The sequence below is a fragment of the Alosa alosa genome, chromosome 17, assembly GCF_017589495.1.
Source record: "Alosa alosa isolate M-15738 ecotype Scorff River chromosome 17, AALO_Geno_1.1, whole genome shotgun sequence".
Lineage (NCBI taxonomy): Eukaryota > Metazoa > Chordata > Actinopteri > Clupeiformes > Clupeidae > Alosa > Alosa alosa.
The window spans coordinates 28,258,883-28,283,210 of NC_063205.1; the positions used below are offsets into that span (position 1 = coordinate 28,258,883).

The following is a 24,328-nucleotide window of genomic DNA, read 5'->3' on the forward strand; positions in this document are numbered from 1 at the left end:
GCATGTCAGGAACACAATGTCCACAGTCTCTGTCTGCACCACTGGCTCCGGTTGACAGCATGAGAATGCTGTTATCACAACAACAGCAGAAGCTACTTACTGTGACACACTGAGCATTTGGAAAATATGTCTGAGTGAGAAGCACTTAGTCGAGGGCTCCATCTAGATTTCAACATTTTATTTCAAATTGAAATAATATAATATTCAGTAGAATTTACAATCCATTTACATCCATCATGCTGTTGAATATACAAACTGGTGCAAAAATATTGTTTTTACAGAAATAAATTCATACACTCCCACACTCACTTGTGCAAAATCACTGCTATACAAAAACATATATTCTTGAATTACATATTGCCATAAAGGTCATACTCTTTGTAGATCAGATAGTTCTTGATTGTGGGGGGAAACGGGACGGTCTCCATAAACTCGGGGTCGGATAGCCTTCTCGTAGTCATGTGCTTCCTGATGACCAGTCGGCACTGGTGCTGCAGGGACCGTGGGTTTCCTAAGAGCCAAAACAGAGTTGTTTATGTCTCTCCTGTCCTGCATTTACATGTGTACTTAGTCAGCGGTTCGAAATTAGGACAGAATCTTGAGGGACAGATGACTCACTGAGCGTGTGACAAATCTCTGGCCACTCTTGCTGATGCTCAAGAATTGTTTGTAGCCGGTGACACAGGGGGACGTGTCGTACGTAGTCGAGCAAGATCTGCACGACTCGCCCCGCGGAGTGGGCCATCGAGGGCACGCCGATGAAATCACAGAACTGGACAGACGGGGGGGGGGGGGGCAAGGACAAGAAGTCATTAAACCAGGAGTTGTCTGTTCTGAGATGAATGGTTTAATGAGAAACCTGAGTGAGGGAACACAAGGTAAGTGGTAAACCTCCTAATATATGAGCCCTTAACCAGTTCTGTCACTTAACTACATACTTGAAACCCCCTCTGGTCCACCAGCATCCAAACATCCAAACTTACTTAAACCATTTCACTCAGTGTATACTCACAGCTAGTTTTTCTGGGTCAGCGCAATAGCTGTAAAGCATGGCGTGCACTTCCTTCCAGACGGTGGCCTCGAGCCAGCCCTCGCGGTGGTGACAGCGAAAGCAGCTCTCGGCGTCGTAGCCATTGTTGAGCAGCAGGCGCATCATCATCTCGTCGCCCAGGCAATACTGCAGCGCTGTGGGGAAGACGGTGTCGTACAGCGCCGTGAAGTAGCAGTTGATGTCGGCGCCGTACTTGAGCAGCAGGCTCGTCAGCTCGTAGCGTCGGGCGCGCACGCTCACCATGAGGCAGCGCAGAGGGTCCTGGTCAGGCCGCGCGCCTGCCCGGAGCAGCGTCTCGGCGCACGTGACGTCGCCGTTGGACACGGCGAAGTAGAGGGCGCTGCGGCGCATGTCGCCGTACTTCTCCGAGATGAACGTCGCCAGGACGGGGTTGACGTCGAAGCCGTGCTCGATCAGCAACTGCAGGCAGTCGGCGTGGCCCCCGTCAGCGGCCGAGTGCACCGGGCTCATGCCCGAGATGCGGACGGCCCGTTTGGTGGTGATAGGGATCAGAGTCTTCAAGGCCCTGATTCAGGAATATTGGGAATTGTATTAGGCCACTCAGTGGACAGAGGAATGTCCATCATTATGACCACGGAGGCCAAGGTGGGTAACCCTTGCTTCATAGAGTAAAAAGGTCGACGCCAGTTTAGAAAATTGTTCTAATCTCTTGAGCATCAAATCCATAGATGCCAATGTCTCCGCCAAAGTCTTACCATGTTTTGATTCTACAGGTGCATTTAACACAGGTGATTTCAGTAATTAGCTGAACTACCTGGCTGAAGACTCGTGCTAATTGGAATCCACTGGTTTAGTGAATGTTTGGAACTAATACTGTATGTGGTTTGGCTTTTAACTTTCTGAAGCTGGGTCACCCACCTCTGCACAGAAGTGTCTGAAACTACACAATATACTGACCCAAAGACACAACCACATATATTCATTCAATCACTATGAGGAATCTTAACTGACTTATTTGGGCTTTTAAGTCCAAAGATCATGGTGTGTGTTATTGTCTTGTAACTGTATCACTCACAGATAATGTCCTTCGTATGCAGCGCGGTGGATAGGCAGCTGGGAACACATGCTGGCCACATTGGGATTTGCACCATGCTCCAGCAGCAAGTTCATACAGTCCAGATTTCCTGAGCCAGAAGCATCATACAGCACTGAGTCCCCATTGGCAGCCTGTGCAGTCACGTCGCCACCTAGTGGAAAGCAGAGGAAAGTATAATTTTAAGGTTTACAACAGTGACAAGTTCAGGATGGTGATATACAACAATTGCTTCTTTGACCACAGATAATCATCACAGATCGTACAACCTCTATCCTATGACACACCTACGGTGCAACGTGGACACATCGTCAGTGATGTCTCCTGAGGTCATCTGGTGTTTCGTGTCTTAACACCAGACACCCTCATCTTTATTCTCCTAAAGAATCTTTGTCCAGCTTACCATGAGCGACGAGTATCTGCAGGACGTCTGGATGGGCGTACTCGGCGGCGACCCCCAGCGGCGTGACTCTGTGCCCGTCCCGGCCGTTCACGTGGCCCCCCTGCCTCAGTAGGAGCATCAGGACGTCGCAGCAGCCCACCTTGGCTGCCTCGTGAGTGGCTGTCCAGCTCTTCAGACACACCTGGTTCACAAAGGCGCCCCCGATGAGGAGCTCCTGCACTATGTCGTATGAGCTGTTCCTCACAGCTGTGGAGCACAATGGGAAAAGACAGTTGTTGGTTTATACCACTGATGCAAGATGGTGTAATAACGAGACGAAAGAAAGATTTCCCAGGAATATAGATTTGTAATATCTAAAGCCATTTTGAGAGTGTATTACTCTTGCAGTTATAATTCCATCAGCCTTGTGTCAACATTTAAAAGCTTTTATTTAAAAGCGACTTAGCCTACAGTTATTGCAAGGGCCATTCTTCACAGAGCAACTTGGGGTTAAGTGCCTTGCTCAAGGGCACAATGATGGACGCCGGGAATTAAACCCACAACTTTTCTGGCTAATGCTCCTTAGCCACTACACTATACAACACTTCTGCTGGGAATGGGATGGTGCGGTATTTGTTGTATTGTTTTGTTTGTTTGTTATTGTGTTTCCTGGCCTTCCTACTATGTAAAGCGACCTTGGGTTTGAGTAAGGCGCTATATAAAATAAAATTATTATTATTATTCACCGAGCAGGAGTGCAGTCTCATTCTTGTCGTTGGTGTTGTGGGGGGAGGCTCCATGTTGAAGCAAGATGTTCACGTTCTCCAGGAATCCAGCCCGGGTGGCCAGGATGAGTGCAGTCTCTCCGTCTGCGGTCTTCTCCTCCATGGTCAGTTCATGTGAGGCTGTCCACCAAAACAAGTTTTGCATTCTTTGATAGTAGTCTTTATATGTTACTAAGAGAGTTTTTTCACATTAGTCTAACAACCAGGAATTGGTAAATGCTCAGTGACATGCAAATTATATCTGTGCAAAACCAATAGACTAGTTTAAGATAAGTGATTTGCTGTAGAGGTATAGTCATATGTCATAAGTTGAAGCTGGCACTGACTGGTAATAACTAGTACCTGGAGCTCCCCTTAGTGGCATTCTCCAGCAGTTAGTGGTGTCAAACTGTTCAGAACTGTGCAGTTCATACTGCATCTAGAATATAGAATATAATTACTAGATACATAAAGTACATCTAATCTGTGTATAAATATAATAAGATCTCTCTCTCTCTTTCTCTCTCTCTCTTTGTGTGTGTATGTGTGTGTGTGTGTGTGTGTGTGTGTGTGTGAGAGAGAGAGAGATGATTCTCCAGTGCTCACCTATCAGTACTATGTCCAGAACGTTGGCCAGTGGCTGGACAGCGGCTACATGCATGGGGAGCCAGCCCCTGTTGTCCCTCTCCTTAAAGGCAAAGCTGAAGCGTGACAGCCCCTTCAATGAGAATGCGTCACCTGGGAGTATAAATAAATCAATAGGCCTACATTAACATACATTAACACTGCATGTTTGTCATTACATGGTGGAAGAAATGAAGCTCCAACAGATAAATACTGGAGTAGCCTACCTTCCTCAATGGCCGTGAGGACCCTCAAGTATTCATCACTGGCTGTGGGGAAACTGAACAAGTGGGATTATTTTTGCATTGTGGTTTCTAATATGTTCATTTAAGAATTAAGCTTGTTAATTGAATTTAAAATGTAAAACAAAATGGTATTTTATACATACATACCTCTCTATTGATCTAAGCAGTGGGAATTTGCAAGTGTCTTGAATGCTCAGACGTATGGCATAGTTGATTAGTTGATCTTCGTCCATTTGGTCAATTGCTTCCATGACTTCAAAAACAACAATAGCCTAAGTGGCAACTAAACAGGATATAGGGGCCTCACATAAGAGGTGTGTCATATGCATGTCAGTAGATTTTCTACACACCTTCCAACTCACCACAAATTCATTGCCTTTTTCATAAACAATAATTTTCCTTACCTGCAAACGTGTCTCAAAAACACCCTCTTCCCTTGCAGGCTACAGTTGATGTATTTGTTATTGAGGCCACCGCTGGGATATATTTAGTAGTGGCTTGCTTTCATCACACATTCTGAGAATGCAAGTCACACTCTACCAGACAGTGCTGTGTTTCCAAGTGTGCACGTGTATCTGGGTCAGGAGCAGGGAAGCTTATGTCTCAGGAGTCACCAGTTGGCAGATAAAATGCTTAGTAAATGTGTCAGCAATTATCACACCTATCAGAGATTTAGTGATCAAGCAGTTTCCGATTTTTTATGTTGATTATATTAGGCCTTTATCATATTATGTAACAATTCTGCTTCAATTAATTTAGTCAGCCATTGCACTACCCATTTAAACTTTTAATCTCGATTTAGTAGAAAATGAGGGACGTTTTTACATAATTTTGGAATTGTTATTTGAAAAATGAAAGAAGAAATGTGCATGTAAAATAGGCATTTCCTTGAAGAGAAATAGTATTACCTCGTGCGTCATTACGTAGCTCGTTTACGCACGTGACGTCCTATTTTGTGAACAGGAAGTCGTGTAGCCACTGCAAGATGGCTGGATTGATCAAAAAGGTATGTGTGGAGGTCATGGTAATACTATCTTAATTGAACATAGTTGTATGTAGAAACAACATAAGAATATGATTCAGACAGTTACTGATTTGCTTCACACTGCGATGGCGCTAAAGGATAAGTTCTGCATCGACGCGCTAAGCAGCATGAATTACTTAGCCAGCAAGCTAGCAATGTGTGTTGTTTGCTAAAGTCACAGTGGAGATGCAAAGTTAGCTAACCTTTGCTGCGTTAGCAATTTAGCTAGCTGAAGTTAGTTATGCTGGAGATAGTTTAAGAGGTACATTTTTCTGTGCACGTCATATTGACTAAAAACTGTAGCTAGGCAGTTTTTCACTGTCTGTGACCGTGTTAGGTTAGCAGAATAGCCAGTAATCATTTGTGTGGCGCTTGAGGCAATATGTGTAGTATATGTTGTTGATCACTTGTTTTCATTTGACAGACTACAGGCTTGGTAGGCCTGGCGTTATCCCAGAATCCTCATGAGGTAAGTCAGATCTTGGGACAACTATTTGTGAACCTATGTACTTTACTGTGATGACTCTCGGTTGCATAACTAACGCTACCCTGCAAACGTTTGGAATCATCCTAGAGGGTAGATCAGAATAATCAGCATATGTTTTAGGTTTATGCTAACTTGTAGTGGGTATTGTAACATTCCATCTCCCATGAAGACTGAGAATATTAATATTATTTTCCAATACACAAAAGCAGTGATGGGGCTACTCCAAACTAAATTTCTGAGAGCTGCGAAGTCTGATTTGTAGGCCAGTGCTCAAACACACATTTGCCTAATAGCTTTATTGTTTGTGCCAGCCATTTAAGGATGGTACACTACAGCCAGTAAAGCCAATTGAGAATGTTGGACTGTATAATAATAGTTTTAAATGCAGTCTCTGTTTTCCTTTGGTCATGTTTACTTATTTTTTTATGGAAATTCAGTAGTTTTCAATCCATTTATAGAACATTCACTAGGCTATTTGTGTGAGCTTGATTAAAGTAAATATACTGAAAGGTGTGCAACTATTGCATGGCATGTCTTTACTTTATCTTCTGTAGTATAATGCTCCTATATGACATTAGTGAGCCAATTACTTTTTTTTTTTTAACTAACATATTTGTTTACTCTGAATAATTATTGGTTTAATCAATTTAACTTGTAGCGGTTGAGGATTCTCTACAGCAAGACCCTGGGTGCTCTTCAAGCCATACCTCAGGATGCCGCTTACAGGAAGTACACAGAGCAAATTGTCAACGTGAGGTTGGACGCAGTGAAAACGGTAATGGTTTCCTTTATGTAGAATAACTAATTGCCTCTTTAGACCCTGATTTGAGGTGAAATCAAATGATTAATTAATGATTTGATTCTGGTTCAAATATGGAATGCATATTTAGCTGTAAGCTACCAGGTGTTGCTGTAGAGCTCATGTTTGTTTCCCATCATATTTGTTTGTTTCCGATCATATTTGTAGGAGACTGATGTTGGGAAACTGGAGCAGAGGATCAATGGTGGCCAGATAGAGGAAGTTATTGCTCAGGTATTGTTCTATTCATTGCATTCATGATATTGCAACAAAAAATATAATTATGTGAAAAAAGCAGTATACGGTTGGATAATGTGATCATGCTCCTATCTCTGCAGGCCGAACATGAACTGTCTTTGGCTAGGAAGATGGCAGAATGGAAGCCATGGGAACCACTCATTGAAGAACCACCTGCAAATCAGTGGAAATGGCCAATCTAAATATCCTCGACTCAAGAACAACACTGTTTTCAAATCTTCTGGTTAATCCTTACTTTGATGTCGTTATTTATGTTCCAAGTCACCCAATAAACCTATGTAAATATATGTAAACTGCATGTACAACTGTGGGTTCCTCTTATAGATATAGGATAGCATATCATACACTATACACAGACTGTAACAGCAGGGGGTGCCATCTAGGTTTTGTGTCCTGGGTACTAATATGAAATTCTTCTTTTGCCTTTTCCTTTCAAATGCATAAAATACCTTCAAACAATTTCTTTACTGTAGTACAGATTATAGGCTACAGCTATTACCAATAAACACACTGACTGACAGTAGAGCTAGGGTGTTGGAGCAAAATGGTCAAATGAAGCTTAGTCAATGACTGTGATGAGACCGGCTCTTACCATGTCAGTGAAGACTCCAGGCCTCATAAGGTTGGTCATCCGGGCGGTTTGGTACACGTCCGCACAGTAGGGGGTGCCAATAATCTAGGTTTTGTGTTGGGTACTAATAACCTAGCTCAATTTAGAGCCATGAAATCATTCATGCATTGTAAAACATCATTTTTTGGATCAATACTTTGACCACTTATTATGCTTTGACAACTTATGATTATTATATATATAAGTATATATACTCTTTTGATCCCATGAGGGAAATTTGGTCTCTGCATTTATCCCAATCCGTAAATTAGTGAAACACACTCAGCACACACTAATCACGACGCAGTGAGCTGCCTGCAACAACAGCGGCGCTCAAGGGCACTTCAGCCGTGCCTACTGGTCAGGGTTCGAACCGGCAACCCTCCGGTTACAAGTCCGAAACGCTAACCAGTAGGCCACGGCAGCCCAGTCTCTTTTACTATTAGAAACTTAAAGATTTTATAAGATTTCCAGAGACAGCAAAGGTTTTGCCAAAGGAACAAGCCAAAAAAAGTTGCTTGTTCACAATCACACACATTATTTGTTAATGTGTGGGGAAGGCTTTGAGTTTTTTTTGTTGTTCAAATCAGTAATAGCAGTGATCAGTAGAACTTTAACTTTAACTGTTTGTAATTATTGAGTGATAGACCAAAAAAAAATCAAAGACTTTGTCTCCTTGAAAACATTGTTATTTCTATATACAGCTACAGATAGAAAACCCCAACATTCCATGAATATGATTCATAATAAAAGATAGTACATAAGGGTAGGTATTAAAAACATGATCCAAGATTTCAACTAAATTTATCAAAAGACAGGTATGACCGTTAAGCTACAAAACAGTCAGTAGTAAAATACAAAATCTAGTCGTATAAATAGTTTTGGTCTGTTGAAGTGATAACTATTTACAAGTTAGAATATTATTTGTTTTTTTTTGTCTCCCACCCCATACAATAGCATCTGACATCTTTATTTACATTATCAATTTTTGACCTCAAAACCAGAGCATCTATAAAAAATAGACCATCTCTCCCTCTTTTAAAACAGATTACCCACGAATGACATTTTAGAAGTGGTTAAATTAAATTGTACCAATGACCTCAGCAAATCATCCAGACAACAGTCCAACAATACAACATTTGGCATTAGTTACAACAATGCAATTGTTTCAAAGTATTTTGACATACAGCAAGAAATGAAAAAAGGCACAAATGACAAGACCACAGAGTATCCAGCACCAAAGACTTACAGAGAGCGTATTTTTTTCTATTTTCTTTTTTTTTCCGAGGCAAGGCAGACAACATTCTTCCACTACACAGCACACTTGTTTTTGTACAATAACACATAGAATTCTTCGTTCAAGGGGCTGTCGTCATGGTTACATGAGGGACTCCAGACTCTCCGTGGCGTTGGCTGAGCCTGTGGGGATGGTGCCGTTGTTTTCAGAGGAGCGCAAGGTCTTCTCGTCCTCTTTGGTGCTCACCAGGCTCAGGATCGATTTGTAGAGGAACTGATACTGGTCCTGGATGGGGCGAGACACACACACACACACACACACACATTAACATTCACATTCATGGACCAAAAGACAGAAAACAAAAACAGAGGTGCATGGAGTTTAGAGAATAATATTAACAATTAGGCTCTGATAACTGGAGACCTACAGAGTAGTTTTTAACAAGCCAAACATGATTTGCATTTCAGGAATGGTGCAGTGAAAAATAGCAAGTCAACATTCAGACTCCTACTATGCAATTAAATATGTAGGCCTACTACAGCCTTGGATTTTAAAGGTTACTTCTGTTGCCTTTTCCTTTCAAATGCATAAAATACCTTCAAACCATTTCTTTACTATGTAACAGATTATAGGCTATAGCTATTACCAATAAACACACTGACTGACAGTAGAGCTAGGGTGTTGGAGCAAAATGGTCAAATGAAGCTTAGTCAATGACTGTGATGAGACCGGCTCTTACCATGTCAGTGAAGACTCCAGGCCTCATAAGGTTGGTCATCCGGGCGGTTTGGTACACATCCACGCAGTTGTCCCCCTCCAGCTGGTCTGCCAGTGTGGTCACGGCACAGAACAGTCCAGCAGTGGAACCCCCATACCTGTTCAGTACACGCTTTTCAGTATTTTTGATTTGATTTGATTTATTTTGGATTTGACAGACAACATTATCCAAGGATAACGTGTTAAAGGGTAAACATTTATTTCCAACATGGTCCTTGGTGTTAGGAAAGTAACACGGAAAATGTTCCAGAAACACTACTGCATTGCAAATGACCGTATATTGTAGATATTCATGAATGGACTACAGCAATATATTGACCAGGGCAAGACTACATCAGAAGTGATAAAAATCATACTGATAAATCTCAGACAATATAATAAGCCAAGGGAGCCCCGTGGTGTGTCACTGGGGAAATCAGAAAATACATTTTTCATGAATTCCAAGATAAAATTGTGCCATACCGATCGTGAACGACGATGGTTCCCTCGCGGTGGCGTGTGTCCTCTCGGATGATGGTGATGAGCTCAAAGGTGTTGCTGATGGGGCTGTCCGGGTTTGGCCAGCGGGGAGCCCGGTACTGCCGCACCTCCAACACATAGTCATCCTAGAACACACAACACATTACTGCCACACCTCCAACACATAGTCCTAGAACACACAACACATTACTGCCACACCTCCAACACATAGTCATCCTAGAACACACAACACATTACTGCCACACCTCCAACACATAGTCATCCTAGAACACACAACACATTACTGCCACACCTCCAACACATAGTCATCCTAGAACACACAACACATTACTGCCACACCTCCAACACATAGTCATCCTAGAACACACAACACATTACTGCCACACCTCCAACACATAGTCATCCTAGAACACACAACACATTACTGCCACACCTCCAACACATAGTCATCCTAGAACACACAACACATTACTGCCACACCTCCAACACATAGTCATCCTAGAACACACAACACATTACTGCCACACCTCCAACACATAGTCATCCTAGAACACACAACACATTACTGCCACACCTCCAACACATAGTCATCCTAGAACACACAACACATTACTGCCACACCTCCAACACATAGTCATCCTAGAACACACAACACATTACTGCCACACCTCCAACACATAGTCATCCTAGAACACACAACACATTACTGCCACACCTCCAACACATAGTCATCCTAGAACACACAACACATTACTGCCACACCTCCAACACATAGTCATCCTAGAACACACAACACATTACTGCCACACCTCCAACACATAGTCATCCTAGAACACACAACACATTACTGCCACACCTCCAACACATAGTCATCCTAGAACACACAACACATTACTGCCACACCTCCAACACATAGTCATCCTAGAACACACAACACATTACTGCCACACCTCCAACACATAGTCATCCTAGAACACACAACACATTACTGCCACACCTCCAACACATAGTCATCCTAGAACACACAACACATTACTGCCACACCTCCAACACATAGTCATCCTAGAACACACAACACATTACTGCCACACCTCCAACACATAGTCATCCTAGAACACACAACACATTACTGCCACACCTCCAACACATAGTCATCCTAGAACACACAACACATTACTGCCACACCTCCAACACATAGTCATCCTAGAACACACAACACATTACTGCCACACCTCCAACACATAGTCATCCTAGAACACACAACACATTACTGCCACACCTCCAACACATAGTCATCCTAGAACACACAACACATTACTGCCACACCTCCAACACATAGTCATCCTAGAACACACAACACATTACTGCCACACCTCCAACACATAGTCATCCTAGAACACACAACACATTACTGCCACACCTCCAACACATAGTCATCCTAGAACACACAACACATTACTGCCACACCTCCAACACATAGTCATCCTAGAACACACAACACATTACTGCCACACCTCCAACACATAGTCATCCTAGAACACACAACACATTACTGCCACACCTCCAACACATAGTCATCCTAGAACACACAACACATTACTGCCACACCTCCAACACATAGTCATCCTAGAACACACAACACATTACTGCCACACCTCCAACACATAGTCATCCTAGAACACACAACACATTACTGCCACACCTCCAACACATAGTCATCCTAGAACACACAACACATTACTGCCACACCTCCAACACATAGTCATCCTAGAACACACAACACATTACTGCCACACCTCCAACACATAGTCATCCTAGAACACACAACACATTACTGCCACACCTCCAACACATAGTCATCCTAGAACACACAACACATTACTGCCACACCTCCAACACATAGTCATCCTAGAACACACAACACATTACTGCCACACCTCCAACACATAGTCATCCTAGAACACACAACACATTACTGCCACACCTCCAACACATAGTCATCCTAGAACACACAACACATTACTGCCACACCTCCAACACATAGTCATCCTAGAACACACAACACATTACTGCCACACCTCCAACACATAGTCATCCTAGAACACACAACACATTACTGCCACACCTCCAACACATAGTCATCCTAGAACACACAACACATTACTGCCCACAACTCATTTCTCACCATTCATCACAATCTGTGCACTTAACTAGACAAAAATCATACATGCCAAGTCTGAATGCGGAAACACACCCAATACAAAATGCAGCCCCTGGCTGTTCTTACCTGGGTAGCCTCCAATAGGAAATCATGGATGACTAGCAGCTCCTCATTGGGCAAACACACATTGTCCTCCCCAGTGAAGGTGACAGTAAATGTCTCACAGTTGATTGGCTGGTCTTTAATGGGCCAGTACACACATTCACCTTCCTCAGTCTGAAAGGAAGTGAAGGTAGAGGTCAGTGAAGATTAATCTGGCCTCTTCCTAAATGTCACTGAATGGTTAAGATTGGTCTAAATAGATATCAGTCTGCTGAAGCATTATTACTCGTTACATACGTTTATAATTACTAATTACATAAGTTCTTGCGCTATTGGTTGGGGACGTCCCACAACGACCATTTAACCACCAAGCCTATTTACTAATACACCATGATGCAAGATAAAACTGTCATACAACTTGATGTTACTGATTCTGTTTTACATAGAATATGAATATCAGTGTATGAAGATGGTCTTCTTATGTTAAAGGGAAACTTGGCAGGATTTCCCCCTCTGCTGGAGAAATTGTGCATTATGCTATTTCAAACTGTGGGAAAAGGTAACGATAAAGCACATGGATTTGTTTACAAGCTAGCGAACGGTTAGCATAAGTTTGGCAGAACTATGTGGATGTTACGAGGTAAGAAACACGATTTAAAATGAGTTTCTTGTTTCTCACTTCTCTTTCCGGGACGGTAAGTCTTAATGTTGCAAGGTTGCTGGGGACGCTAGGCGCAGGGGGAAAGTCACCATTTTCACCGGAACAGGTCATTTAACCATCCGAATGATTTCTAAACGGGTTTATTACGTTGAAATAGTTGCCAAGTGTCCCTTTAATGTTTATGTTTATTTATTTAAATGGCACATTAGTTTACATGCTGACTTTAGTAAGTTTTAGTAGTCTAGCTGCAACAGTTAGCTTCTACTATAATCAATGGAACTGGTATTTAAAATTTCGCCTGACTGATAGACTACCTGGCCGTGGACATCTGGGAGGGAGACAATGATCTGGGAGTTGTGGTCCCAGATCATCCTCCAGAAGTCCTTGATTGTGCTGGAGAGAGGATTCTGGGTAATGATGAATTCACAGCTCTGATGGTAACCCTGAAACAGAGTCAACATAAGATCAGAGCAGGGCCCTTACAGCGCTGTCCAAACTCACACACAGTGGGGAATAATCAAGCCCAGTTACCATGACATAAGAGGCATTGATGTAGTCTGAGCACTCTCCTGGTGTAGTGGACAGGCACACTCTGGACCTCTCCACTAGAGACAAAATGGAAAAAAATGAATGCATATAAAACATATTGACCGTTTCAAGAGTTCCATTATCAGCATCATAGTTGTTCCTACAAGGCTTCCGTTTTAACATTCTATATGTTATCTTAGGGTGCGTTTGTAATTTGCCACTCCGAGCGCTCCGAGCACACTTAACCGTTCATAAATTCGGAATTGTCGTGTATTTAAGCAGAGCTTCACACTCTTGGAGCGTCCAGAGCGTGTCAGATTGAATTTACGAATGTACCCATAATGAAGCGGAAGTAAATTGGGAACAAAACAGAACGTTCAAGCATTGTTTTTTGTTTTTCTTGTTGAAAGGGTCTATAATAGCAGTGTAGAGAACATGAAACAGTGCAGCATAAATCAATTGACAACATAAAGATTTGTTTGGTAGAATAAGGGTTATAGCAACTAGATATTAAAGAACAATAAATGGAGTCATCTGAAAACTCGTAATTTCCAGGGACAGGGTCACATGGTTCGCCCCACCCACCTGGCATGAGAGAGGAGGTCCTGTTCTTCTCCACGCTGCCTTCTTTAAGTGCAGATGTGTAATCACACTGCTTCACATTGGTCTGGCTCACCAGCTGCAAAACAACAACACAAACATAAGAAGTAGTCATATTGTGAAATTCACCCTGCAGGGGGCGCTGTGGTTATACCACATTCGAGTCCAAGAGCCCACGGGGACCCAGGTTCGAGTCTGACCCGGGTCATTTCCCAATCCTACCCCATTTCCCGTCGGTCACTATCCTGTCTTATTATACGTCTGGTCGGGGTCCTGTTCGCCCTTTCGGGACTTATTTTCTGACAATGACCGGCATTCTATACATTATCCCTTGAATAATAAAGGCAAAAAAGCCTTAAATCCCCCTGTAGCCTATTGTACAGTATGTGGCATCATCCATCATGCCCACCTTGAACTGCTTCTCTAGCCGGGTCTTGCCCGAGGGGCCGGGCGTCAGCAGGTCGGAGACGTAGGCATGGATGCGGCTGGAGGAGACCTCAGTCTCCCTGCTCAGGATGGCCTCCACCAGGGCATCATGGATGAACACATACTGCTCCTGTTGGGGGGAGAGAGAGAGAGGGAGAGGGGAGAGGGAATTGAGAGAGAGAAGGATGATTGATACTATAGAAGCCCATTTGATCAAGCATATATGGAAGATAAACCATTCTCATGTTGATGCTTTCATGATAAAGCTCTCTAAAGGAAAAGTATTAGGTGTCAGAGTCAGACCCATGATATTTTGGTGTACCGGTTCATCTTGAAACAGGTTTCCCCGGTAATAACATCCATGGGCCGTGTGGACTGAGTAGACTCTTACCTCAGTCTGCACCAGGTAGTTCCTCTGTGTGCGGATGTGTTTCAGGAAGCCCATGATGTCCACGGTGCCCTTCTCTTTGATCTGCCGAAGCATGCTGTCCAGCACGATGTAGGTCCCTGTTCTACCCACGCCAGCACTGAGGGCAGAGAAAACACTGGAATGCTACTCTCATACTCCTTACCATTGGTCAACATCAACATCTCTCATCCACTGTCTCAGATGCACCAGTTAAATCAGTGCACATTATGACCAATCTTGGTAAGTTTATTTAAAAAACAATCACCATCACCATGAACAACTGTGTTTTTCTGACATTTTGATGTTGTGGGGATTTCCCATATTTCAATACCCGGTTTCCACCATTGTGTCCTTGAGCAAGGCACTTAACCCCAAATTGACCCTTGTAATATAATTGACATACTGTATGTCCTTTATTAACTGTAAGCCGCTTTGGATGAAAGCGTCTGCTAAATGAATAAATGTAAATGTATTTTTTCTTTCTCTAATGTATCATGTGACTCATTCATGTGTTGGTGCTGCAGACCTGCAGTGGACCACCACGGGGCCCATGTCAGCAGTCCTGGCCTGGGAGGACTTCTGGACGAAGGACAGGACAGGCAGGGTGTACTCAGGGACCCCCATGTCGGGCCACTGGGTGTAGTGGTACTGGACGACCGTCCGCTCCTGACTGCGGCCCTTCTGGGACCCCTATGAGAGCGACCGGAGGGTGAGCGTGAAGCGTGAAGAAGATCTCTTTATTTTTGTATGGATCCTTTATTTTACCAGGTGAGTCCCATTGAGATCTTGCATCTCTTTTTCAAGGGAGCCCTTTCCTCTCCACAACAAGTTCTTTAAGTTCTTTCACAGTCTGAAAACAATGGCTTCTGTATGAAGGGACACTTTAACATGTCACTAACGTTCTGGAGGGTATTTTCTTTCATGGAGTTTAAAAATAGCCTAGCTTTCAATGAAACCCTAAACTGACAATACAGTTCTATATAAAGCAAATAGCCCAAGGGATCCACATGAACTTTATGGTATAAAACACCATTATATTAAATAGTAGGGTTTGTAGATAGAACTGTGAAGAGCTCTTTCGAGGGAAGAACCTTTCTTTTCTAAGAATGAATGACAAGCCTATGATGGACTTGAATCCTCCCAGTTCATAATAGAATTGAATGGCCATTAAAAGCCATTAAAAGGACTTTCTATTGAATGATAAGAACGAGGTCAGTGGAACACAGAATGCACGTCTCGGACCATTCGTCCTTTCTCACTGACCCTTTTGATACTGATGTTCCGCAAGGTGAATGTTCTTTGTGTGTAGTAGGCCAGGGTTTTGGTGCTTTTCAGAGTGACCAAGAAGCATCCATATTCCTCCTGGTTGTCCATTGGCCAGTACTGGTCACACTTCCTCTGTAAGAGAAGCACAGAGCCACCACACTAGTAAAATAACATCCATGATTCTGGATACCACTGAATATTTAATGATATCACAACATACTTCAGGTAGCTCAGATCATCAGACTTTATTAACTGATAACACTAGGCCACTAAAGATGACATCAAGATAGTGTGCAGCACAGCTTTTATTGGGTGCATTCGTCTTCATTTGCATTGTGCAAATCCCAGCATGCATTGCTTTAAGCCAGCACTGTAAACGATACCTGAAGACAGTCGCACCCATAAACTCAGTACAGATGGCCTTAACACTAGGCCACTAAAATGACATCAGGATGGTGTGCAGCACAGCCTTTATTAACTTAGTACAGTAGGCTGCACTGAGTTAATGAAGGCTGTGCTGCACGCCATCCTGATGTCATCTTTAGTGGCCTAGTGTTAAAGCCTGGCTACAACACTAGGTCATTAAAGATGACATCAGCAGCATGGCTTACCCGTCCCTTCTCCACCAGGTTGGTGATCATGACGATCACCCCCACATTCTGCTCCCACATCATCCTCCAGAAGTCCTCCAGACTGGCCTTCATCGGGCCCTGGGCGGCTATGAAGGCTTTGGGCTGATTGAAGCCCTGCAGTGGGAGACAGGGATTAGAGTAGAGTCTTTTTGCTGTATGTGGAGAGATCTAAGCCTGTCTTTGAATCAAGAATCATGATCAAGATGTTTTTCCTTTTATTTATTTATGTTGACTATGCTATTATTACTTGTTTTATGTGTTTTGTGTCCTGTCAACATTTACTTTTACCATGATATGCATTTCTTTTAGGTGCAGCTGACCTTTTAACATTGGTCCACGGACAAAAAAGGAATTAACTAATTCTGGCATATTTACATTTTATGTTTATTAATCTGCAATGCCAATGTCCATATCAAATAATCATTAAATAAAAAATGAAAATAAATAAGCATCAATTGTAAGACTCACATCAACATAGTTTGCATTGATGTAGTCTCCACACTCTCCTTCTTTGTCCAGATTGGGTGCCAGCTTCACCCGGCTGTGATCATCTAAAACACAAACCAAACACCAAAGAAATCAAGTTGGGCTTTGTGTATGATGGCTGTGATACATGTGAAAAGTTATAAATATTTTTTTTCCAATTTTGTTTTCTAAGTAATTTCAGTAGAACTGTAATTGGATATTGTTATTTTATATATCTTTACTCAGTCAAAACAACACAATTGCATGTTGATTGATATTACCTGAAATGCACAATTAAATAGCATGACTTTTTAATGTTTTTTAAAAATGGAGATGTATGATGTGCGTGTATGCGTGCGAGATGTGCGTGTATGCGTGCGTGCATGCGTGCGTGTATGTGTATATGTGTGTGGGTGTGTGTGTGTGTGTGTGTATTCTTACAGGCCAGGATGTTGATGTATCTGTTCTTGCTCTTGTTTTCTGGGTGGTTTGAGCTGTCAGTGCTAATTCCCATGTCCACCGTGCACGACTGAATCTCCTGTAAGAAATGTTTACAAGACCTGGTCAAACACCGCGCTCCGCGTCCTCCCCGCAGACTAAACACAATGCCACACAGCATGCAGAAACCATGCACACAAACAAACAGACTACCGCCATGAAAAAGCTACAACAGTTCAAGAGAGAAAAAGACAACAGACAGGTCAACAGGGACGCAAGGACCACTACAACTAGCTACACCATGAACAAGAACGCAAAAACAAGAAAAAAGATTTTAAAAGAAATAAAAAAATAAAAACAACATCAAAGGGAGACATGTCTTACCTCGTAAGACTCTTTCAAGATCTAATGAGGGGGGAGTGAGAATGCAGAAAGCACAGCAATGAAACTCCATGACCAAACGAGTGACCAGCAAGTGCAAGATACATGAGGTACAACAGTACGTGTGTGAGAGAGGGAGGGAGAGAGAGAAGGAGAGAGAGAGAGAAAGAAAGAGGGAGGTAGGGAGGAGAAGGGGTGAAAGAGACCTCTGGTGTGGTCATGGCCAATCATGCTACAGGGTGGTGGGTGTGGGGTGGGGGTTTGTATCTGACAGGGTCTGCTGCCTTGTTGTGGCAAGGCCATGCAGTCTGACCACAGCCTGTACACATAGGAGTGCCTCTGAGCACTGACCATGCTGACCCATTCTTCCTATGCATGCTCAACGACAACAACAATAATAACAACAACAATAACAACACAACAGGGGAGGTTGTGACATTTTCATGGTAGACAAAAGAAAATGACTTTGATTTCCTCCTCCATTACAACCACGTAATTGCATCAGTTCTTAACGTCCGGAGCGAGAAGCTCAGACCTCAAAGGTTGAATTGTACTTGAATTGGATTACAAAAATCGGATTATCATTTTTTGGGTTTGTACGTACGTGGCTCTGTCTACGCATACAAATCTTGGCTTAAGAAACAGGATTCAATGTCAGTTCACAGCTTTGCCAAACAATCCCTGCCATCACCTACGGCTTGACCAGACCACCTTTCCCTTGTTTCTCAGCCAGACCAGGGTAGTGTAGTAAACTAGTTTCCATAACGTGTTCCTTCTATTAGCTAAATATTAAATGATGAGTGCAAGCATCAAGTCGCTCTCTACTGAATGACGTTAATACCAGTTTGGAGATGCGTTAGGCTGCTGTATGGGGTGGGGGGGGCTTGAGGAAGGGGAAGCTAAGTTGATTGAGTGTGAGGATGGACGGTGGTGTGTAGCGTACCTCAAACTCTTTCGAGAATGTATGTGTGGCGTGAAGCTCAGCCACGTGCTTCACAAAGTCCTTCACAGGGAGAGCTTCATTCTCCTCTACAGACAAAGCGAGAGGGGAAACATTGAATTCAAATTGTGTTGCAAGGTAAGGCTACTCTGCTTGTGCTTGGCTTTCACACATTAATCATAAGCAAGATGCTTGATCTCTATCCTTCGTTTTGACAGCATGTTTGTGTGTGTGTGTGTGTGTGTGTGTGTGTGTGTGTGTGTGAGAGAGAGATAGAGAGAGAGAGAGAGAGAGTTGATTTGGGAGCAAGCACAATCTACAGAACTTGTGTTTGTGTGTGTGTGTGTGTGTGTGTGTGGATCCGATAGCAGGCTTTGATCTCCCTTACCTGTGGCTGTGGGTAAGAGCAGTGGTGTAGACGGAGCTGAAATGACTCGGGGAGAGGCGTTATCCTCCACGTAGAAGTGAGCCGTCTGGAAACACTTCCTGTAAAAACACACTCTACCACTTTACAAAGAGGGGAGGCACATGAGTATGGGACTGATGACCTCTGTCCTACTGCAATCTTAATCACAACAATGGTATTGATCACAATATGAAGAAGAAACACATGATAATGAATGAATTATTACAGGAACAAACCACCTTTATTGGAAATAAGCTTATTGGATAAATACCATTCTCGTCTGTGTGTGTGTGTGGAGTAACTCAATCTGACCGTTAGCCAAGCTTAGCAAAAGTCATTGAAGTGGGTGGAAACAACTAGCAGTTAGCACACACACTAACACCATCCTGACCAGGGATGTAGTGATAAAATAAGAGGTGGGTGAACTATGATTTCTGTGATCTCGGTGAGGTGGACAGCGCCATGCGGATTTTTAAAAAAAGGCATTCAGAACATGTTTGATGATGGTGGAGGTTATTGTCCAATGTTTATAACAATACAAGTGGGATTAAATGGTTCCTAGAGTGTTGATGAGTGTACATATTGTGAATATGGATAATACAGTGTGATTTTAGAATGTTAAAAGTTGCAATTGGTGAATAAACTCTTCTGAGAGGTGGATAAACTCTATTCCTGAAATTTCAGAGGTGGATAAACTGCGTTTACTTGCGTTTAGCCTCCACTACATCCCTGATCCTGGCCATTCAGTCTAAAGACACACAGCTAGTGTCCTCTCTTTTTGGACCTGCCCTGTTGCTGTACCTCCAGTAGATGAGGATGCCCACCAGCACCAGTAGGCAGAGGATGGTGAGAGTGGACACGACCGCCAGGGGCACCACTGTGCGCTTCTCCCGCTCCACGCCCCCCACCATGCCCACCCGCGACTCCGGGCTGCTGTTACTAGCCTCTGTGGGGGAGACAAACTGGACTTTACGCTCACACAATGGAAACCTTTGGGTTAAAAAAAAGTACCGGTAATTGTCTACAAACAGCAATGTGAGATTATGGGTTAACCTTTTGGGTTATTATGAGTTATTATTGGGAGATTATGTGTTAACCTTTTAACCCTTAAACCTTTGGGTTAAAAAAAAAAACAATTGTTGGGGGCGCTGTGGCGCAGCAGGCTAACAGTGCCCGTACCATATACGGGTCCGAGTGCCCACGGGGACCCAGGTTCGAATCCGACCTGCGGTCATTTCCCGATCCCACCCCTATCTCTCTCTCCCACTTGCTTCCTGTCACTCTCTACTGTCCAGTCCAAATAAAGGCAAAAAAGGCCCAAAAATATACTTAAAAAAAAAAAAAAGCAATTGTCTACAACAACAATGCCTGTCTATGTTTGCTGAACAATATTTCATGAGATTATGGCTGGAAAACCCCGACACATGACAGAAGGATCTTTGTATGTTGATCTATTTGAATGTATTTAAATGTTCATATTTCTTCCTTCATTGACACCGTTAAAGCCTTTAAGGTGTCGGTGACTGCACTGACATATGCAACATGTGATTAAAGCCTCCTTCCTCAGAGAATCAACTGGTCCCATGACTGGTCATCTAACTCCATGTGTTACCTGTGTGGGGACCATCCAAAGGCTCCATACTCGAGATTTTGGTCAAAGTGATCTCTACAGATATCTTAGCGTTGGGAAAGACCTCCATCAGCAAGCTCTGTCCAGAGCCGCTCTCCTCCTCCTCCTCCTTGCCCTCAAGGGCGGGCGCCTCGGGAACAGTGGACTCCGCTCGCGTCGGTTTCATCTCCTCCGCACCACGGACCCTCTCGCTCTCCAAATAGAACTTGGACACAAGCTCCGTCTCAGTATTGACCAGTACCGGCCTCCCGGTACTGAAGCGCGTGCGCGTTTCGATTTCGACCGCCGAGGGGTTCTCCCTCTCCCACTCCCGCTCTAGCTCCTCCAGAAAGATGGCTGGCCCCGAACCACTGCCCTCCCCCTGAGTAAGCAGGGTGCTGGGGCCTTCATCAGTAAGGATGGAGGAGAGGGGTGGGGAGGACGTGTCCCCTTGCGCTGTGCTCGCAGTAGCTGAAAGACACAAGCCTCGTATGGTTACTGGCATCAGTGGAGACGGCCTGTGTTAGAACGTGTGGAGGAACAAGGCAGAGGCACCTACAGATCCAATGCAAACAGAGTGCAGATAGAAGAAGCAAGGACCAAGATAGCCACCAGAGGGCAGTGTCGGGATTAGGAGGAACATAGTGAATGGCACAAGGCATTCAAAGTGTGTCGAGATGATGCCAATCCTGGAGGAGGAGGAGTAGGAGGAGAGGACAGGAGAGGAACCACCACCATGTCTGTTCTCAATCTGAGAGGGGCAACGACGAAGTGCATGATCAAGATCTCTTACGGTTGCAAGATGTGAAATCACTACAAAGAGAGCTCACAAGCTCACTACAAGGCTCTAGTTTTAGAAATCATCACACTACATTAAAGCCCCAACCTACATCATTACAGAAGCTGCATTATCGATTTGATAGTTGACATCTCAATTTGTCTTCACAAATGATTGGCTTTTTCACTACATATCAGCAGGCAGCAGGCTCGGATGCAGGGTTCTCTAAGTTACCTTACCATTGAACATTGGCTGGGTGGTGTAGAGTAAGGCTTTGGTGGTGGGCGTCCCTGCAGTGGTGGTGGTGGTGGTGGTGGTGGTGGAGGCTGGCACTATGGTGGTGGTGGTCGTGGTGCTGACCACCTCAGGCTGCTGGGTGGTGCTGATGACCAGGGGTGGTGTCTCTGGCAGGGGGTTGGTGGCGGTGCCCGGGAAATACTGGTCGTCGGGCATCCTCACTTCATTGTCCTTCTGTGAGACATGCACTCGCTCACGGGGCAGCGTGACCACGCCGATAATCTCGTCGTCGGGTAGCGGCGTGTCTACCGAGGTGGTCGTCTCGTACAGGGAGCCGTTGATGAAGTCCTCGTAGTAGATGTCAGTGACCAGTACGTTGTCCGGCGGCTTGACGCCCTCCGGCGTGAGCAGCTTGGTGATTGGCTTGCGGGTGTAGGTTCCCGCCTTGTCCTGGCTGGGTGTCCACGACAACGAGGACTCCTCAGTGATGCGTCGCCGCACGGGCATGGCCGTGGACCGGACTCCGGGGAAGAGGAAACCGGGCTGGTCCGTCGCCATGGTGACCCAGATGGAGCTTTTGGAGGAGGAGGAGTCGCTCGTAAGGGTCCGGTCCGGAGGGCTCTCCAGATCTGGCTGTCTTCTGCTGGTGTATGGAGTCACCTGGTGAGGACAGAGACACATTAGACCTGCTTATAATGTGACCTCGCTCAAAACTACAGAATAAGGAGAGATTGCATCTCTACACTGAGTATTACAATAACTTCAAAATATTACCTCAAAATAATCTTCTGAGTCTGACGAATCAGAGTCAATCCCTGGAGGGTTGAAACAAAATGAGCATTTCTCAGTGAGCCAGAATAATGAACAGGAATCTGCTGAGCAGAATCTTTTTCTGCCTATGATGGCCTATAATATACAACGTAAACAGAAACTGTAGATTTCATTCTCACCCAGGTCCTCCAGTGGCATGTCCACAATCAGCTGGTCACTCATTCGACCCTTCAGGCCGTTGTTGCATAGCGCTATCACTTGCACCACATAACTGCTGTTGGACATCAAGTTGTAGATGAGTGCTCCCTGTAGAGGTCAGAAAAAACAGTTTTACCGTTAGGACAGATGAGGAGAAAAGCACTGCAAAGTCATAACAATCAAAAAGTCCCTGTTTGATGACAAATGTGGCAACAACACAACTTAAATATATAAGCTAAAACTGACAATAACAACTGAGTTGTATAATCATGTTCACCGTCTTTGTATAAACAACCACTCGTGTGTGTGTGAGTGTGTGTGTTTGTGTGTGAGTGTGAGTGTGTGTGTGTGTGCGTGAGTGTGTGTGTGTGTGTGTGTGTAAGTGTGTGTGTGAATGTGTGTGTGTCTATGTGTGTATGTGTGTGTGTGTGTGTGTGTGTGTGTGTGTGTGTGTGTGTGTCTGTGTGTGTGTGTGCAGTGCTAAAGGACCAAAAAATGAAATTACCACATCCTGATCTCCGTCAGTCAGGTATTCCCGCTTGGGCGGGTCCTTGCCCTGTAGCCTCTGGTAGGTGACGGAGTAGCGCTCGATGGTGGTGTCGTAGACGGCGCGGGGTCTCTCCCACGTCACCATGATGCTGGTGTAGTTCTGCGGCTCCGCCTGCACATTCTCAGCCTCCGAACTGCAAACTGAAACCGCAGGCCAGCAAACATCTCAGATGAGGACACCAGTGCAAGAGCAGGACTATTTACATCTGCTTCTATAGCCTACAGATAGGAAGAGTTTTCATTTGAACTGAATCTGTGTAAGTAAGTAACTGTACTGGGTACTATAGGAGTAAACTATTAACCACAGTCAGACAACAGTCAAGCATCCATTGCCCATTTGCTGTCTATGTCTTCTCAGAAAACACACACACACACACACACACACACACACACACACACACACACACACACACACACACACACACACACACAGAAAAGTGTTAGGACTGGCTTATAAAAATGTCACTCTAATGCTGTGTTGTTGACTGGCCCATAGCCTAAAGTAATAAGAGTTATGAAAGCAACTGTTACAAACTAGCCCCTCTTCCACTAGACCAGCAGGAAGGGTAAGTGTATTATGGGCCTTCACTGACACATTGTTAGCTTCACTGGGATACTGAGGCTGTCATGTATTTGGCACCGATTGAGAGAGCCACTAACCATCCATCCGGTTTCCTAATTTGAGTAAAATCCAGTTTCTCAATCTCCATTTCAGACCGGCAGCCAAATAAATGTGTGCAGATGTTGAGGAGGACTCCAGTGTCAGGTAACCTAGCAACACGTTCCCACTGTGGGGCGTTTGAAGCATCCAGACGGGTATTTGTGTACATGTGTGTGTGTGTGCATGTGTGTGTGTGTGTGTGTGTGTGTGTGTGTGTGTGTGTGTGTGTGTGTGTGTGTGTGTGTGTGTGTGTGTGTATTCATGTGTTTGGCCAAAATGAGAAAATAATAAAAAGAAGGACACATAAACAGCTGAATG

At 44.1% G+C, this 24,328-nt stretch overlaps 3 protein-coding genes across 11 annotated transcripts in view; 1 reads left to right on the plus strand and 2 right to left on the minus strand.

Annotated features, from left to right (window-relative positions):
* Positions 1–163: 163 nt before the first annotated feature.
* On the minus strand, positions 164–4,813 carry asb15b (ankyrin repeat and SOCS box containing 15b). Of its 3 annotated transcripts, none has more exons than XM_048268324.1 (10): positions 4,525–4,813; positions 4,268–4,373; positions 4,103–4,155; positions 3,858–3,989; positions 3,234–3,392; positions 2,509–2,754; positions 2,088–2,259; positions 1,013–1,577; positions 619–772; positions 164–511 (listed from the first exon to the last, which is right to left on the minus strand). In XM_048268324.1, exons 2-10 carry the CDS (start codon positions 4,369–4,371, stop codon positions 351–353), a joined length of 1,746 nt encoding a protein of 581 aa, XP_048124281.1. In that variant the 5' UTR covers positions 4,372–4,373; positions 4,525–4,813; the 3' UTR covers positions 164–350. The 3 variants fall into 3 exon arrangements, with proteins under 3 accessions (XP_048124281.1, XP_048124280.1, XP_048124282.1); XM_048268323.1 differs by having other exon boundaries at positions 4,268–4,403; XM_048268325.1 differs by lacking the exon at positions 4,525–4,813 and having other exon boundaries at positions 4,268–4,504.
* A 234-nt stretch (positions 4,814–5,047) lies between these two features.
* ndufa5 (NADH:ubiquinone oxidoreductase subunit A5) lies at positions 5,048–6,981 on the plus strand. The gene is made up of 5 exons (XM_048268327.1): positions 5,048–5,126; positions 5,569–5,613; positions 6,290–6,406; positions 6,599–6,664; positions 6,769–6,981. The coding sequence occupies exons 1-5, from the start codon at positions 5,106–5,108 to the stop codon at positions 6,868–6,870; spliced, it is 351 nt and encodes a 116-aa protein (XP_048124284.1). The 5' UTR covers positions 5,048–5,105; the 3' UTR covers positions 6,871–6,981.
* A 988-nt stretch (positions 6,982–7,969) lies between these two features.
* The window catches only part of ptprz1b (protein tyrosine phosphatase receptor type Z1b), a 37,740-nt gene continuing 21,381 nt past the window's right edge, over positions 7,970–24,328 (minus strand). The window contains exons 9-31 of one of the 7 annotated variants that reach the window (XM_048268112.1): positions 23,306–23,490; positions 22,782–22,908; positions 22,606–22,646; positions 21,834–22,491; positions 20,820–21,287; positions 20,009–20,153; positions 19,190–19,308; positions 18,805–18,890; positions 17,865–17,885; positions 17,484–17,580; positions 17,046–17,128; positions 16,557–16,691; positions 15,943–16,077; positions 15,206–15,369; positions 14,662–14,797; positions 14,254–14,400; positions 13,830–13,923; positions 13,248–13,321; positions 13,031–13,159; positions 12,080–12,229; positions 9,775–9,917; positions 9,275–9,410; positions 7,970–8,820 (exon numbers count right to left, since the gene is read on the minus strand). In XM_048268112.1, coding sequence (XP_048124069.1) covers positions 8,677–8,820; positions 9,275–9,410; positions 9,775–9,917; positions 12,080–12,229; positions 13,031–13,159; positions 13,248–13,321; positions 13,830–13,923; positions 14,254–14,400; positions 14,662–14,797; positions 15,206–15,369; positions 15,943–16,077; positions 16,557–16,691; positions 17,046–17,128; positions 17,484–17,580; positions 17,865–17,885; positions 18,805–18,890; positions 19,190–19,308; positions 20,009–20,153; positions 20,820–21,287; positions 21,834–22,491; positions 22,606–22,646; positions 22,782–22,908; positions 23,306–23,490 — 3,617 coding nt within the window. In that variant the 3' untranslated portion in view covers positions 7,970–8,676. The remainder of the gene's footprint in view (positions 8,821–9,274; positions 9,411–9,774; positions 9,918–12,079; positions 12,230–13,030; positions 13,160–13,247; positions 13,322–13,829; positions 13,924–14,253; positions 14,401–14,661; positions 14,798–15,205; positions 15,370–15,942; positions 16,078–16,556; positions 16,692–17,045; positions 17,129–17,483; positions 17,581–17,864; positions 17,886–18,804; positions 18,891–19,189; positions 19,309–20,008; positions 20,154–20,819; positions 21,288–21,833; positions 22,492–22,605; positions 22,647–22,781; positions 22,909–23,305; positions 23,491–24,328) is intronic. The other 6 variants (XM_048268113.1, XM_048268115.1, XM_048268114.1 and 3 more) reach the window with 6 other exon arrangements.

Bases quoted from the DNA above. Each gene is read 5' to 3' on its own strand.
- ndufa5 (XM_048268327.1), top strand. From the start codon at position 5,106: ATGGCTGGATTGATCAAAAAG. The intron at 5,127-5,568 runs GTATGTGTGGAG...TTCATTTGACAG, and splicing joins TGGCTGGATTGATCAAAAAG to ACTACAGGCTTGGTAGGCCT. The intron at 6,665-6,768 runs GTATTGTTCTAT...CTATCTCTGCAG, and splicing joins TAGAGGAAGTTATTGCTCAG to GCCGAACATGAACTGTCTTT.
- asb15b (XM_048268324.1), bottom strand. From the start codon at position 4,371: ATGGAAGCAATTGACCAAATGGACGAAGATCAACTAATCAACTATGCC. The intron at 2,755-3,233 runs GTGAATAATAAT...TGTGCTCCACAG, and splicing joins TGAGACTGCACTCCTGCTCG to CTGTGAGGAACAGCTCATAC. The intron at 2,260-2,508 runs GTAAGCTGGACA...GCTTTCCACTAG, and splicing joins GCAGATACTCGTCGCTCATG to GTGGCGACGTGACTGCACAG.